At 37.9% G+C, this 15,728-nt stretch overlaps 1 protein-coding gene across 1 annotated transcript in view; it reads right to left on the bottom strand.

Moving 5' to 3' along the window:
* SYNE1 (spectrin repeat containing nuclear envelope protein 1) overlaps positions 1–15,728 on the bottom strand; it is a 443,997-nt gene that overhangs the window by 259,880 nt on the left and 168,389 nt on the right. Inside the window, exons 33-40 of the mRNA XM_059940974.1 lie at positions 14,118–14,345; positions 13,637–13,735; positions 11,914–12,101; positions 11,391–11,514; positions 8,939–9,105; positions 6,566–6,719; positions 4,179–4,807; positions 1,547–1,726 (exon numbers count right to left, since the gene is read on the bottom strand). Coding sequence (XP_059796957.1) covers positions 1,547–1,726; positions 4,179–4,807; positions 6,566–6,719; positions 8,939–9,105; positions 11,391–11,514; positions 11,914–12,101; positions 13,637–13,735; positions 14,118–14,345 — 1,769 coding nt within the window. The remainder of the gene's footprint in view (positions 1–1,546; positions 1,727–4,178; positions 4,808–6,565; positions 6,720–8,938; positions 9,106–11,390; positions 11,515–11,913; positions 12,102–13,636; positions 13,736–14,117; positions 14,346–15,728) is intronic.

Below are 15,728 nucleotides of genomic sequence, written 5' to 3'. Positions count from 1 at the left end.
CGGGAAGATCCCACATGCCGCAGAACAACTAAGCCCGCAAGCCACAACTACTGAGCCCATGTGCCACGACTACTGAAGCCCACGTGCCACAACTACTGAAGCCCATGCGCCTAGAGCCTGTGCTCCGCAATAGGAGAAGCCACTGCAATGAGAAGCCCGCGTACCACAGCGAAGAATAGCCCCTGCTCACCGCAACTAGAGAAAGCCCATGCACAGCAACAAAGACCCAACATAGCCAAAAATAAATAAATAAATAAATTTATTTTTAAAAAAAAATTAAAGTACATATGAGATTTTCTTTTCCATTTCAAGAACACAAATTTTCATTAAATATGAATCCCCCAAGAATCGTCAAAATATAAGATAGTTTTTGTTCATAAGAGTAAAATGCCTTTGAGCAAACAATTCTTCATCCAGAAATTTTTCAAAAGAAAGAGGTGTGCACTAAGATTTGGGTAAAATTATATCCTTCACACCATTATTTGTAATAGGAGAAAACTTAGAAATAACCTAAATGTTAAAAATAGGCCAATAAGTGAATAAATTGTGATACATTCTTATGATTGAATACTGTGCAACCTATAACAAATCACAATTTAGGAGAATATTTAATAACATGGAATAAAGTTTTTGCAATATGGTTAAATTTTTAAAAGCCTATATTAGTAGTCAACAGTATATAATAAAAAGCTTATGTATACATAAAAAATTAAATATGAATGTTACAGATGCTTTATTTGTAGTCCCCCAAACTGGAAAGATCCCAAATATCCATCAGTTGGTGAATGGATCAACTGTGGTACACCTAGTAAATGGAATGTCATTCAGCTATAAAACTAGATTGGACTCTGTGGATACATATCACAATGTGCATTGAGCTAAGTAAAAGAGGTATTTAACCAAGTGTAGTAAAAACTTACGTATACACCAAAAAATGAACATGAGTGTTTAGATATGCTTTATTTACAATTGTCCAGACTGGAAAGAACCCATTTATGTGTGATTCTGAAAAAGATGATACTACAGAGACAGAAAAATGATCAGTGGTTGCCAAGGATCGGGAGTGAGGGGAGGGATTGATGACAGTGAGACATAAGGGAATTTTTTCAGGTGGTAGAACTGTTACTGTGAAATTTGATAGTTGTGATATTTACACAACTGCATGAGTTTGTTAAACTTCTACAGTTTAAGGGTATACACTTAAAAGGGTGAATTTTACTGTATGTAAAACATACCTCAATTACAAACAAATACAACAAAATGAAAAAGAAAATCAGGGGTTAAGACTCTCCTGGTGGCACTTTGTAACTGTTGACAACTCTGGATTTTAAGCATCAAATTTTGTATGTAATTGTTATCTCAAGACAACTTCCTCAACAAAGTTCTGTAGGACTAAATTTTTAACATTACTAAATAGACACAGAATACCTAAGTTGGCAAAAGATATTAAACTCTTGATCACACCAACGCAAATCAACAGGCAATGGCCCAATGTCATAAATTAAGTAGAAAGTTAAAAACAAAAACTGAGAAGTTTTTTACTTACTTTTCATGAATTAGTTTTTTGGTGTCATCCCAGGTAACCTCTAAGCGGTTTATCTCCCTGTCGACTTCAGGTGCAAAGACTACATCTTTCTGAGCAATTTGCTTAGCTTTGTCTTTCAACCAACATAGTTCATGCTCATGAGAATTCAATTCATCTTCTAACTGATTGAAAACTCTCAACCTGCAAATTAAAATGTTATTTTATCATTAATTTACTAAAGGTAGTGAACTAGTATTTCCTTTCCATAAAGCATGCGTATTGGTAGCTAGAAAAGCTTTTAACACAGCAATTCATGTATATCAACAGATAAAGATGTTTTTAAAGTTAACTTTGCATAATTCAGACTGTACCTTAGAAAACATTTTAAGTCATTCTTACTATTCACCTTCAAATTGCTATTAAGTTTGTATTCTCTTTCTATTTTGCTTTGGTGGTATAAGAATTTTGACTAGGGCCGACATTGGAGGTAAAGTAGGTGAGTATTTATCGCAAGGTCATTGGTAAGAAATTCTTCTGGGGACTTCCCTGGTGGCGCAGTGGTTAAGAATCTGCCTGCCAATGCAGGGGACACGGGTTCAAGCCCTGGTCTGGGAAGATCCCACATGCCATGGAGCAACTAAGCCTGTGTGTCACAACTACTGAGCCTGCGCTCTAGAGCCCATGAGCCACAACTACTGAGCCCACGAGCCACAACTACTAAAGCCCGCATGCCTAGAGCCTGTGCTCCGCAACAGGAGAAGCTACCGCAATGAGAAGCCCGCGCACCGCAACGAAGAGTAGCCCCCGCTCTCCGAAACCAGAGAAAGCCCGCGCGCAGCAATGAAGACCCAACACAGCCAAAAATAAAAATAAATAAAAAAGAAATAAAAAAAAAAAAAGAAATTCTTCTGTGCCCTGAAGTTCAACTCATATTAATAGTAATATTTAAAAATAAAACTTTACCTACTTTTTGAAAAGATTACCACTAGAAAATGATCATGGGTTATTTTGGTCCTTAATATATTAATATTTGAGTATTTGTAAAAAAAGTGGTCACAAAGAGGCAGCCACTGACTCTTCTAGTTCTTGCATTTTGGTATAGTGCTGACTATACACATTATCCCATTTAATTCCCAAAGCAAAGCGGCCAGGAGCAGGCATTATCAAAATATCTCCATTTTATAAGAAGAGAGGTGATTTGCTCAAGGTCACCCAGTAACACATGAGTATGGTATGACTGGGATTTAATGATCAATCGATTCCAGGCAACATTTTCCGTAGCCTCTGTACAACCTTGGTGAGTTCAGCGTTGTGGGTACTGACGTGGCTCTCGAGCCCAGCCCAGGCCTCCTCCAGCAATTTTAGGATCTCCTGGTCTGCTGGAACTGAGCCTCCGAGGAAGGGCCACGCAGCACCAATCCTACCGCTTATTTCCTGGGTGAGTCATTTGCTCCTTTGCCACACTTGGCTCCTCCTTCTACCCTTACTCTGGAGGCCATTTTTCCTTCCCAAATTTTATTCCCTTTTGTAAATTTATTGCTAAACTAGTCAGATAGCTTATTGCCCATGAGGCATATAACCTCAGGAGGCATTATCACCTAACCAAAGCCTTAGCTTGATGTTTGATTCTGGTTAAAAGGAAGCAAATGGCAATGACTGTGGCAGGGTCAATATAATCTTTATCCATTATGGGCGCCTTAGCATGAACGCATTTCTGCTGTTTCTTTGCCCCCTGAAAAATGGAAGAGAAAGCAATGCTGAGAAGATGAGTGGGGAGAAGTTCTACTGAGAAGGAAAAAGAAGGTTGAAAAGACCGCTATAGTAAAAAATTACTTCTCAAATTTACTGCAGAAAAATACCTTTGACCGCTTAGCTTCTCTGTTAATCTCACCTGACAAAACCCCGACTTTGCTTAAACCCACTTCTCTGCATTCTCCACACCTCTAAGCAAACAGGTAAAAGTAGTGGGGGAGAACCACTTTGCCAGGCTGTTTGGGTCCCCTTCAAGTGAATGAATACAAATCTCAAATGGCAGCTTATTACTTACCAAGCACCGGAGGCTTCATTCCCATTTCTCCCTACGTTTTCTCCCAACAACTTCCCGTCACTCACTCTCAACTAAAGACCTCACTCCAGTCCTTTCTGAGAGGCTAGAAGCCCCCGGGAAAAATTACTTCATATTTTCCACCAGAGATACAAATCTACTTCACTTTCTTTCTCCTCTGCCTTTCATTCTTGTTACAGAAGATGAGTCCCTTCTTCTATCAGTTAAAAACTGCTTAAAAATAGATGACATGATCAATATACTCTATTGTAAATAGAGTGGCTTATACATAGCTCTTAGGAAAGTCCTTAAGGAAAACAAGGAAATTTTAATACTTCTTAAGTGTTAAAATAGTCATGAATTTTATCCTCAAAATATTTTTTTTTGGCCACAAGGCATGTGGGATCTCAGTTCCCCGACCAGGGATCGAACCCGTGCCCCTGCAATGGAAGCACAGAGTCTTAACCACTGGACCGCCAGGGAAGTCCCCTCAAAATATTTTTAAAATAAGTAGCTAAATCTGGTACTATTATAGTTTTGCACAAGAGTTCATTCCAGACCAAATAAAAAGTACACGAGACCACCGGCTTCCACGCAGTTTCCATTCACCTCTGTTGAAGCGCTTGGCGGGTTAGTTCTTTCAGCCGCTCTCTGTCAGTCCTTTCTTCGATGTCCTCGATGCTTTTCAGCAGCTCCTCTTTCTGCTCTTGGAAGGCTTTCTTCAATACCGCCAGGGCGTCTGCCTCACTCTGCTTGGTTCCCAGAAGGTTCTGGATCCTCTCTAATTCAAAGCAGAGATGATCAGCTGTAGTTCTGCAGGAAGTCCTCTGCTCAGAACTTCCACTTTTGAGATGGTATTGGGCTTTGGTAAGAAGGCCATCAAGACTGATGGCAGTAGATTCTAATGTTTTCACATCTCGGATAGCATCCTTGAGGTCCCTTTCTAATAAGTCAGACTGTTTCTTATTCATACTGTGGGTTGCTTCCACTGTTTGCCTCAGCCGGTGGAGAACCTCTGACAGAGAGGCATGGCCCTGCAGGAATTCGGCCAAGTGGGACAGGGCAAGCTGCCGCCTCTCCACGACCTGGCTAGCCTCCTCAAACAGCTGGTAGCAGTCCTCCGCTTTGCCCTGCAGGAGGTGAAGGTCCTCAGCGCGGCCCAGAGCACCCAGCTTCGCTAGGTGACCCTGCAGACTCTGCAATTCTCCCTTTTTGCTCTCTACTTCTGCTGCATGGTCCTGGAAGAGGAGAGAGTTAGTTATTGATTCCCCAGATACACTGTTTTACCGACACAGGTATCGTCAGGATTTGTGATGTCAAGATACATTTTAAATGCAGTGGATGGCATAAAGGTCAACTATGGAGAATCTTGTAGAAACATTTTAAAAATTTCTTTTGTTTTGCTTTGTTTATCTACATATTTCACATAAAGCATAACTCTCATTTGGAACTAATTCATTCCATGGAAAATAATTTCTTTGTGGATAGAAATAGTTAAAAGAAATTACAGATATATATAATTATATACATATGTGTGTGTATACATACATCATACATATACATATATATCTTTTAAAATCTTCCAAATATTCAATTTCTTTTAACTATACATATGCCTACAATATAACTAAAATATATAGAGAATTAGTTCTATTTTAGAATTAATTTTAATTTAGAATTATTAATGTATGGAATTAGCTCTATTATATATAATGCATGTTATATATTTACATTGTAAATATTATATTAATTTATTTATATACAAATTATAATATTTATATATTAGAGCTAAGCTCTATTATATATAATACATATATTTATATTTTACCTATTATAATAATTTATTTATATACAAATTACAATATTTATGTATATATTAGAGCTAATTTTAACAGTTTGTAGGGAAGGAGTGTAAGGGACAGATGAACATTAACACCTGTTCAGAGGTAGTGAATAAGGCAGGTAGAAACCTGCACAAGTTTTAGCTGCCTTCTTTTTAAACAGATGTAGATTAACCAGGGTGAGCCTATTGTACAGGAAATTTGGCTAGCTCTCAGTAAATCTGGCTTAAAATCTAGCAGAGATTTACCAACGATCTCAGCATGGTTCCCATTAAAGACAAATCATCATCTGTCTTGATCTTGACCACAGTGGCCTGAATATTCTCTTCAGCTTGACTACTAAACTTTTGAGGGCTTCTTTGAGCATTTATGGTAGAAAATTTACAAATCCACTGTCTGCCCCTTTGCTATGTAAATTTTTTTAAAACCTCTGGCCAGCTTCACAACTCAGAATATCTTTCCCAAGGACAGGGGAGTCATCCCTTTGAAATGTAGGTCATCAAGTAAAACAGCATCCCTGACTCACTACAGGAATATATGACAAAGTACTTTTCCTTTGGGTAAAGCTAATTAGCAAACCCAGCACAGAGTCAGCACTCAATAAATATTAAGTGTTTTATTATTAAATATTGTTATAAGCTTCCTATGTAGCTTATCTCCGACTATCCCAATACTTGATGGTCAGTATCTGATTTTTTAAATGTTTTATTTTTTGATGCCTGGATAGATATTATGTATAAATTATAAATAAGGAAAATAAATCATAAATTTTAAATAACTTTCAGGCTAAAGAGTAATTCAGAAAAACTCTATCATTAAAGCATTGGAATTCAGTAGTAGTTTTCAGCATTGGAACAAAGCGAACGAAGCTAAAAAAAGGAACATTCTTATCACTTCACCCTACAAATCATTTGCTCCACTTTGAAGGAACAGTGTCTTAAGGTGGTTGCCTGTTTTATCTGAAGTAGCTTTATCTGTTTAATTTGTCTGTATAACACATTGCCTGGACCCATATGCTCAATTATTTAAACATTTGCATATTAATAAGAAGTTAAATTGCTGTCAAGTGTTTTTTTTTTTAATGTTGCATTCCTTTATAATTCAAGAGCTCTCTCTTATAAATAAATTCTTCAATCTTAAAAGAATGCACTTTACCTTGTGTCGAGTACGAGCTGCTTGATGGTCCATTATGCTTATCTCAGAAGTCATCTGTAATTCACTGAGGAACAGCTTAATCCAGACAGAAAAGGAAAGCAGCAGTTCATCAAATTGCTGGTGTTCAGCGACCACAGACTGAAGAAAGTTAATCCTAGGTACAGAAAGGTGTTGAAGTTAAAATGCCCCACAGCTGGACAGAAAGAATGATGATACGTTTTTTGAAATAAGCTTAACCAAGGGCAAAAGCAGTGTTGTCATACACGGACAGACCGGAACTCTTGATGTTTTCTACTTCTCAAACCCCGTTTCTCTCACACTTTTCCTGTCTCAGTTAATGTGACCGCCATCCACCCAGATGGTCCTACGGGTCACCCTTCATCCCTCCATTTCTTTACCACCACATCTGATCTACTCTGATCCTGTTAGCGCCCCCATCACGGCACGTTCTTTGCTCTCCTCTCCGCTTCTACACTCTGGTCTAACTCTCTTCATCTGTCGCCTTGCCTCCAACTGCTGCCACACTGGCCTCCTTCCTGCCACCGTGGCCTCCCTTCAATCCACGTTGTAGGTAAAAGCCAGAAATGACCTTAATGTAATCAGAACATTCTCTGCCAAGCTTAGACACAGGGGCAATTTCCTGTTGCACATAGGAAGGCAAAACTCCAAAACTCCTTACTGTGGTCTACGAAGGATCCCACGTAATCAACTCCTGTGCCCTCATCTGATACAGAGAGGCCTCACACTGCCACTCATCTCTGTTTCCTCAGTATCCCAGCTCACTACTGTCTTAGAGACTTTTGGCTCCCTCTGCCTGTATCCTTTGCCCCCAAAGTACCATGAATCTGCTTCCTACACAGCATCTGGATCTTAATAGATGTCACGTCCCCTGAGATGTGGCTTGGCCACCCAATCTACGGTCCCTGACATATAACCCTATTTTATTGTTTTCATATTACTGAACATCACCGGAAACAGTCTTGTTCACTCATTTGATTAATGATACATGTATCCTCTCCCTCACTGAATAAGAGACTGGACTTTACTTGCTTTGCTTACTGCTATATCCTTAGTGCCAAAAATGGTGCCTGGGATATGGTCAGGGATCAATCACTGCTTGTGTAATAAATTAGATGGATAAACAATAGGTGATCTGAGGTCAGAATCCAAAGCTGGCATTAAGAATAATACCTTAATCAAATATTAATATTTGTTACAATGGCTCATATCCAAAGTTCAACTTTTTAAATAGACTTTCATGTTTTAATCCTTACAAAACCTTCTACACATTATCTTTACAAGCATATATTATATTTTGAATGCTTTTATACATTTGTATCATTTAAAAACCCTTTCCTTTCCCTCTGGGAGACAGGCAGAAGGCAGATCCTCCTCTATTTTACAAAAAATTACTCATCTTTCAAGAGTTTGGCACCAAAGCCTTTTGTCAGCCTTTCATGAACCCATTCAAATGTCCTTTCTTTTTGTTCCCATAATATCCTGTGCTCACCTCTCATTGGATTTCTTGTTATTCCCATGCTGATCTCTAAAATACTTGAGGTCAGGTTTTATTTATTTTTACGGTTTCAATTTCTGATATCGTGCCTTGTACTCAACAGGTACCCAATAAACATTTGCTAATTGAATAAATGAATGAATAGACAATGGAACAAATACAGGTTCCACAGAGGTAAACAGCAGAACTCTGTTTACTGTTGCTAACCCCAGCACTCAGAAGAGTGCACTACTCATTGTAAAAACTCAGTATTTGCTGAATAAATAAATTAAAAATTGACTAGAAAGGTTAAATGCCTTATTCAAGATTACATGGGTATTCAGTACCAATTTAAGTCAAAATTTTGTCTTCTGGCATCTTAGAAAGGTATAAATGTCAATTGTTAATCATCTAGTCAATTAACATTTAATCCATTTTTGTCTCCTTTTAATATAATAATAATTTCCCTGCTCTCCCACTAAGATCTATATAGGAATGAAATGGGAAAAAAAATACATATCCTCTGTTGAGAAATATCATGTGAGGCAAAATTTTAATTACCTTTTTTCTCCTGTACATAAACAGCTTGGACAGTAATAATACAAACCCGAGTAATCCTATGCTCTTCAATATTGTTCAGCTAATTTGATCATTTGCCCTGATTGCAAGACTAAAATTTTGAATTGAGGTTCATTAGAAATACTAATTACTAAGCACTTTGATTTTTTAAATGACAAATAAAGTAGTTTTCTTCCCTTCTAGAATTATGTCCTGAATAACTGGGTTAAATAAAAGTAAACAAAGCTAGGCTTTCTTAATTTATATGCTCACCATTTAAAAAAATGAACAATACTAGAAGCTTTTTTTTGAAACCAAACCTTTTGCTAATTATCTGAGGCAGATCTCTCCATCTCTCATCCAGATGCTCCAAATGTAGTTTCATCATTTTCACATCATCTTTGGAGGCCACTGAGAATAGGGATTCCTTTAGTTGCAATAGGTTGCTGTAGTTTGAGGCCTGGGATACAATTTCATTTTGCAGCCCCTGAGAAAAAACAGAAAGGATTACAGATCTCATCCCAATGAGACTGACCAGGAAGGACCACGTGACACAGGGGGTTGCTATCCAAAGGCTTTGTGTTCTTGCAAAACGGAGGTCATTGGGACCAGGCTAAAAAGGGTTTTTATCCCTTGATTTAGAAATGGATCTACTTGACCTCTAATGCAACATTAAAAATGCTTCTGAAACCTGAATTAGTTTCCCAGTGCCTGGGTTATATTAAGTTAGGCAAATTTAGAAGCTGTAGAATTTCTTTCAGAATAAAGAAACTGAGTAGGTGAAAAGAATCAAAGAAAAACTGTTGCTGAAGAAAAACAAAGCATATCTAACAATGACAGAGGTATAATTCTAGGTACTGGGAACACAGTGTGTCTCTCTGTTTAGAGACTACATTAGGCCAAACCAGGGAACTTAAAGGGTCTTCATTTTACTTTCGTGCAACAGAACTACTTATTTTTAAGTCAGGCAATGAATCTCTTAGGTGATGTGAGTGGTGCATAAAAGCTGTGGTTCCTACCTAATAAGAGATAAAAGATAAGCACTATATAGATAGTGGTAGCACGGCACATAGCTGATGCTTGTCAAAATGTTTTCTTTCCCCTCCCTAGTGAGGCCACATGTGTGATACAAGCAAAATTGCTACAGGTATTAGAGGAAGGAGTACACAGTCTATGGACAACAGGAAAGACCTCAAAGCAGAACCAGGACTTAACGCTGAGCAGGATGAAGACACAGGCCAGGAGGTGGGAACGTACAAGGAATGTTCAGACCATGGTAGGGAGGCAGCTTGGCTGACACAGTGCCTGGATGGGGGCCAGTCTTGGTCCTCTAATTTGTACAGCACTGTTTTCCACACAGAGACATGTAGGAATACAGTTGTATTTTGTTTATCTATTTATTTACTTATTTACTTATTTATTTATGGCTGCTTTGAGTCTTTGTTGCTGCGCGTGGGCTTTCTCTAGTTGTGGTGAGCGGGGGCTACTCTTCGTTGCGGTGCGCAGGCTTCTCATTGCGGTGGCTTCTCTTGTTGCGAAGCATGGGCTCGAGGTATGCGAGCTTCCACAGTTGTGGCTCACGGGCTCTAGAGTGCAGGCTCAGTAGTTGTGGCACATGGGCTTAGGTGCTCCGCGGCATGTGGGATCTTCCTGGACCAGGGCTCGAACCCGTGTCCCCTGCATTGGCAGGCGGATTCTTAACCACTGCACCACCAGGGAAGTCCAGGAATACAGTTTTATATAGGCAGATATCTTTGTATCATTTTTAAGAAAAGGAGCTATGACTTCCCTTCTTAGAACAGCTCACATTGCATTTATAAGAAGATAAACACTGGATTGTGGACTGAGCATTGCCCTTTATCCTCAGGCAGGACAGTCACTGGAGGTTTCTGAGCAGGGACTTTTTGGGAGATTAATGCAGAACATTGGTGTTTAATAAACTAGAAAGGCAGGAGAACCAAGAGCGTGAGAAACCCTCAAAGTCAAGGTAGGAGAACATGTGAAGATGGGGGAATAGGATCAGATGCTACAGACATGCTCTGATGGAGTTTTTAGAGAAGCAATTACGAAAAGTAAAAGAACTTAGTTTCCTCTTAAACATTTTGTAAAAGGTGATGGGAGAAAGTTGGGGTGTAAATCTGTTACACAATAAATATCTTTTGTGAAGCAGTATTGCCTGTTGAATTTTCTGGCACAGATAGCATCGCTTAAAGCAAGTCATTAATCTCCAGAAATCAGTAACATTGTCTGTAGTTTCAGTAATACTTAAAGATTATTTTAAGTATAAAAAGTTGGCTTCTTCAAGAATGTAATAAGCTAGTATTCTTTGTCTTTCTATCTTCTGCATTTGTGCTTATTCATTTTTTGGTGTCTTGCTTGAAAATAATCATTACTGTGACTTTTTTATTACCAAAAATTCATACAAATGCAAAAGTAGAAGGAATACAGCTATTACTCAACTTCAAAAATTATTCACTGATGGTCAACCTTGTTTCATCTATGTTTCTACCCATTTCGCCTTCAACTCCTCTGCCAGATAATTTGTATTCAAGTGCCAGACATTATGTTACAGGATTTTCTAATACATCATGGAAACTGATCATCACAAAGTTCACCATGACTTTGTCTTTCAGGTCAGGGCTGCTCTTCTTTGCAGGATCATGAAATGAAAACAAGAAGTTAAGTTGCAGAAAGGATTTCATACTTGATTTTGTTTTACAATGCAACCATAACAAAGAGCATTTCATTTTCCTCCCACTTCCTTGAACTTGCCTGTATTAATTGAAGTTCATTCTCCACCTTGACTCTGTCTGCAGAAATGTTGGCTTCTGGGGAACTGGCTATAGCTTCACATCGCTCTAACCAAGTCAAAAAGGTAGATAGTTCTTTCTCTAGCCTACACAAAGCAGAGATAAGAAACAAATTCATGCAAAATTATCATACTTGAAAATTAAACTTTTCTGAAGTTGAGGGGTTCAACAGTAACCATTATAAATACCACAGTGTTTGTTGTCTTTTTCTAGATGTGAAGGTGCAAAAACCACTCCTTTCATGTTTGCGTATGAACTTGCACATGTGTTTAGATCTGTGCAATGTGTAAAGATACTCATACATCCCCTCCACAATCAGGGATCTTCATCTTATAATGAAGATCAATGTCTTCCCATGGTAGGCCCATGAGGTGATGAGTTTTACATGTGGGATGATCATTTCCCATCACTTAAAGTCCAGAATTTCCTATTTAGGAGTAGCTATTGAAACCCTGGCTGCCAACTGGAGAAGGAAGGCTGCTCACCTCTGCCAGTGGGCCAGCAGCTTCTCGAGCACAGTCTGTCTCTCCTTAGTCTGACGCAGCAAACGCTCATAGTTCTGCTGTAGGGCTGCAGCCTCCTGCACGGAGGAGTCTCTGTTAGAGACCTTGCGGGCGCTGGCTGACAGGCCAGCCACCGTGCTGGTCAGGGATTCCAGGGCCTGACAGAGATCCTGATGCGAGAGCAAAAGAGTTCCATGAATGCACAGCATCAAGAAAGGAGACCTAAGTTTTTATTTGAGACCCTTTATCACCACACGTTTTCCCAAAGGCATAATAAACAGCAACGGTACTAAAAAATGTCTCTGCCCATGATTTTCAGCAAAAAAAAAAGTCTCTGCCCATGATTTTCAGCAAGACATAGTGAAAGTGACAAGCAAGTTACTTCATGAATGCAGAAGTCAAAGGTGAGAATGGAGAGACTATTCCCCAAATAAGAATTTGTTGCTGTTTATCTCAATAATTACAACTTTCCCTTAAGGATTTAGAAAATTTGTGAAAATTGTTATTCATGTTATACCAAATGTGTTTAAAAAAACCCTACTCCTAATTTATAAGAGCTATATGCAACATGCTATAATTTTATTAAAAAAATATACGGGAAGTTATGGCTGACATAGCTGCTGTCAGGAATCCATGATAATAACAATTAGGGAACCTGAGAATGTGGCAGGCACTGCCACATTGTGTGGCATAACACAATGTGTTATGTACATTACATATATTATCTCATTTAATCTTCATAAGAACCCTAAGAGGTATGTTCTTTCATTTGCCCCCATTTTACAGATCAGAAAATCAAGATAGAGAAAAATAACTTGCTTTAGGAAATCCAAATATTAGAAACATACAATATTATCCTCTCTGGTACTCAATTGTTAACTTAGTTGTCTATTAAAATAATTCTATCAAATCTAATTTTCCTACTTTTCCTCATTTGGGGGTTATTCTTTTAAAAATTACATAAGTAACACAATAATGCATTCTTATGATAAATATTCAAACAATATAAATTCCACTTCCTCTTCCACTTGTACTTTTGTCAACTGTTTGCTATTACTGTGGCCCATTTCTCTGCATTTGTGCATGCATGCACATATAATAGGGATAATATATATATATATTTTTTTTTTCTGGTTTATTAATTAACACACTTCTTTTGAGTATTTCTTTGTGCATGATTCTCTTGCTTTGCTCCTTCCTCTGAATTCTGCCAGAGGCATCTATTGCTTTGCAAAATATCTCACAGTGGTTACCAGTTCAGGGACCAGAACAAAAAAGCTAGCCATTGGGGAAAAGATCAGTGAGGACATAGGCTTTGCACATCTGAGTGTAGTGGGTTAGAATCTGAAATCCGCTATGCAAATATATACAGATTTTTCTGCACATTTAATTTTTTATAATGTTGGCAAGAGGTAACAGGGTTTATTAAAGCTATACTCTGAAAAAGTTACACGTTCTAATTATGAGAGAGAAATATATCTTAAATGACTACTCTTTAAAATACATTTTTAATGAAAACTTATTTGTACAGTTATATTTCTTGTGTTATATGAAGTGAATATGTTTGATCTATATTAATCCTCAAGTAACATACAATTTTTTTCAATTTTAACTCTAATAAAAATATTTACTGTTTTCCTTTCAAGCAGGAATAATCACATTTCTGAGTAGATAAATAAGAAGAAACGTTGAAACATGCTCTTACCATATGTTCTTGGAGAACTTTGTATGTTTCTGTAGCTGAAGAACATATTTTAATTGGATCAGCAAGTTTATCTTCAAATTCAGACACAGTCTGCTGGATCTAAAACATTGGTAATATATAAAAATGATGATGGGGAAAACATACATCAAGGCAGAGAAGGTTACTGGGGAAACAGCATACCTATCTTTTTTGGATAACGTTCAGTGTGATGATAAAATGTATTTTTTTAAAAACCCCAAATCAATGTGTTCCACTATTTGAAAGGAATATAATTAAGACCTAATACCTATCTGAACACAATATATAATGGCATTTTTATATTCCCTGAAAAAAGGTTACATATAAATGACAAACTCAGTCATCACTGACAACTTGGTAAATAATTGGCAAATTGTGTCTTTTCCTTATTCCATTATTTCTGCACAATTTATAAAATACAAGGTGAAATAGGTAACTTTTGCATGCAAGGACCAATTGTTACCTTTTTAAGATTCTCTTCAAATTTTTGCTGCTGAGATAAATGTCCCAGGATTGTTCCTTCCAGACTCTGTGCATGTTCTCGGAGTTCCTCCCAGTATCTTATTATCTGTGTTAACTTGGCTTTGATTCGAGCAGATTCTCCAGTGGTAATAAACTGAGCAAAAGACTGAGCTTCTTCTTCTAGTCTTGTAATGCTGCTGATCTTACTTTCTATTTCCTGAATCGTGACCTAATATTTAAAACAAGAAAAATGACAATGGAGGCTGAGCAAGCCTGCCTTCCTGAAATGGTATAATCATCTGCAGAGAAAGAAAATCAGCAGAATTTTTCCTTAACTGACATTTCAACCTACTTGCACCATTAGAAAGCAGCTAGCTACAAACAAACACCATGTGTTTCCTGACCTCGTTTGGGGAGGACAGGTATGCAGACAATGTCTGAAAAATACAAACTGGTGGTGGTCATGCTCGCTGGATGGAGAATAAGGAGAAAAGGCCACCCCTGCTCACGGTGAAGCAAGAACATGTCCCTGGAACTCTTACAGTCTCTCTGAAGGTACAGAGAATTCTCTGCTTATCCTATGAGTCAAGAGTTTTGACCAACTGGTCTGGGAAGTAGTATGTTCCCAAACTCATAGGAATGCTAATATTGGCATTCATTTAATTTTCCTAAAATGAAGCTGAGTATTTCATATTTTACCAAACTAAAAGCTTGTCTGATTCTGCTCCTACCTAAACCCAGTCTTTTCATATTTATCACCTATACTTTATGCCAATGGTTTCCAAATTTGGAATACATTAGGGTCCCCTGGCCCCAACCTCAGGGAGTCAGACTCCCTGGGTCTCAGGCGGGGCCCACTTGGCAGCTCTGACAACTTCCCGGGTGATGCACTGCCGCTGACCCAAGGAATCCACTTGGGGAACCACTGCTTTATTCACTAGCTGCAGATTCTGCAGGAAGGAGCCTACATTTGGGGCAGGAGAACATTTTACCTATTAGCCAACACAAGAAAAGTACTGAAAGTGGGCACCTGCATGTGCGTGTGCGTGTGCGTGCGCGTGTGTTGGGGGGGCCTCTTATAAACATAGAGGTTTATTTATTTATAAGAGAAGAAAAACTATTTCTCTGAGAAAAAGAGCCAAATCATTCAATCAAAATAAAGCCCCAAATTCAGACATCTCAGTTTCAAATAATTTAAATAGAAAATACTGTTACCCTAGAAAAAATAAATGTGTGACTTCTGTCTAGATGAGACAACAGAGTCAGAAATAACTTCTGTTTAGATAAGACTATTGGAAATAGCTGGCATCAGATTAGAGCCAGGTACACATCAGTTATTTGTTTTTATTTCTCATATTCACGACTATAGTGGTATATCTGATAGATACTTGCTGTTTGAGCATTAATACAATCTTTCTTTATTTTGCTGTTTTTTAAGATGATTTTTTTTGGAAAAATTACTCATAAATTCAACAAATGTATTTTGAGTTTTTTATGTGCTAATAGTTGTTCTAGGTGCTTCCAACACCTCAGTGAAACCATCTTAGTTAAGATCAAAGTTCTTAGTTCTTAGAGTAATATATGGCATTAACAAATTCATAGATGCAAACTA

This window comes from Balaenoptera ricei, chromosome 12 (genome assembly GCF_028023285.1).
Source record: "Balaenoptera ricei isolate mBalRic1 chromosome 12, mBalRic1.hap2, whole genome shotgun sequence".
NCBI classification, from domain to species: Eukaryota; Metazoa; Chordata; class Mammalia; order Artiodactyla; family Balaenopteridae; genus Balaenoptera; species Balaenoptera ricei.
Note: the sequence above shows the minus strand (reverse complement) of the source record. Positions and strands in the feature narration are given on the sequence as shown.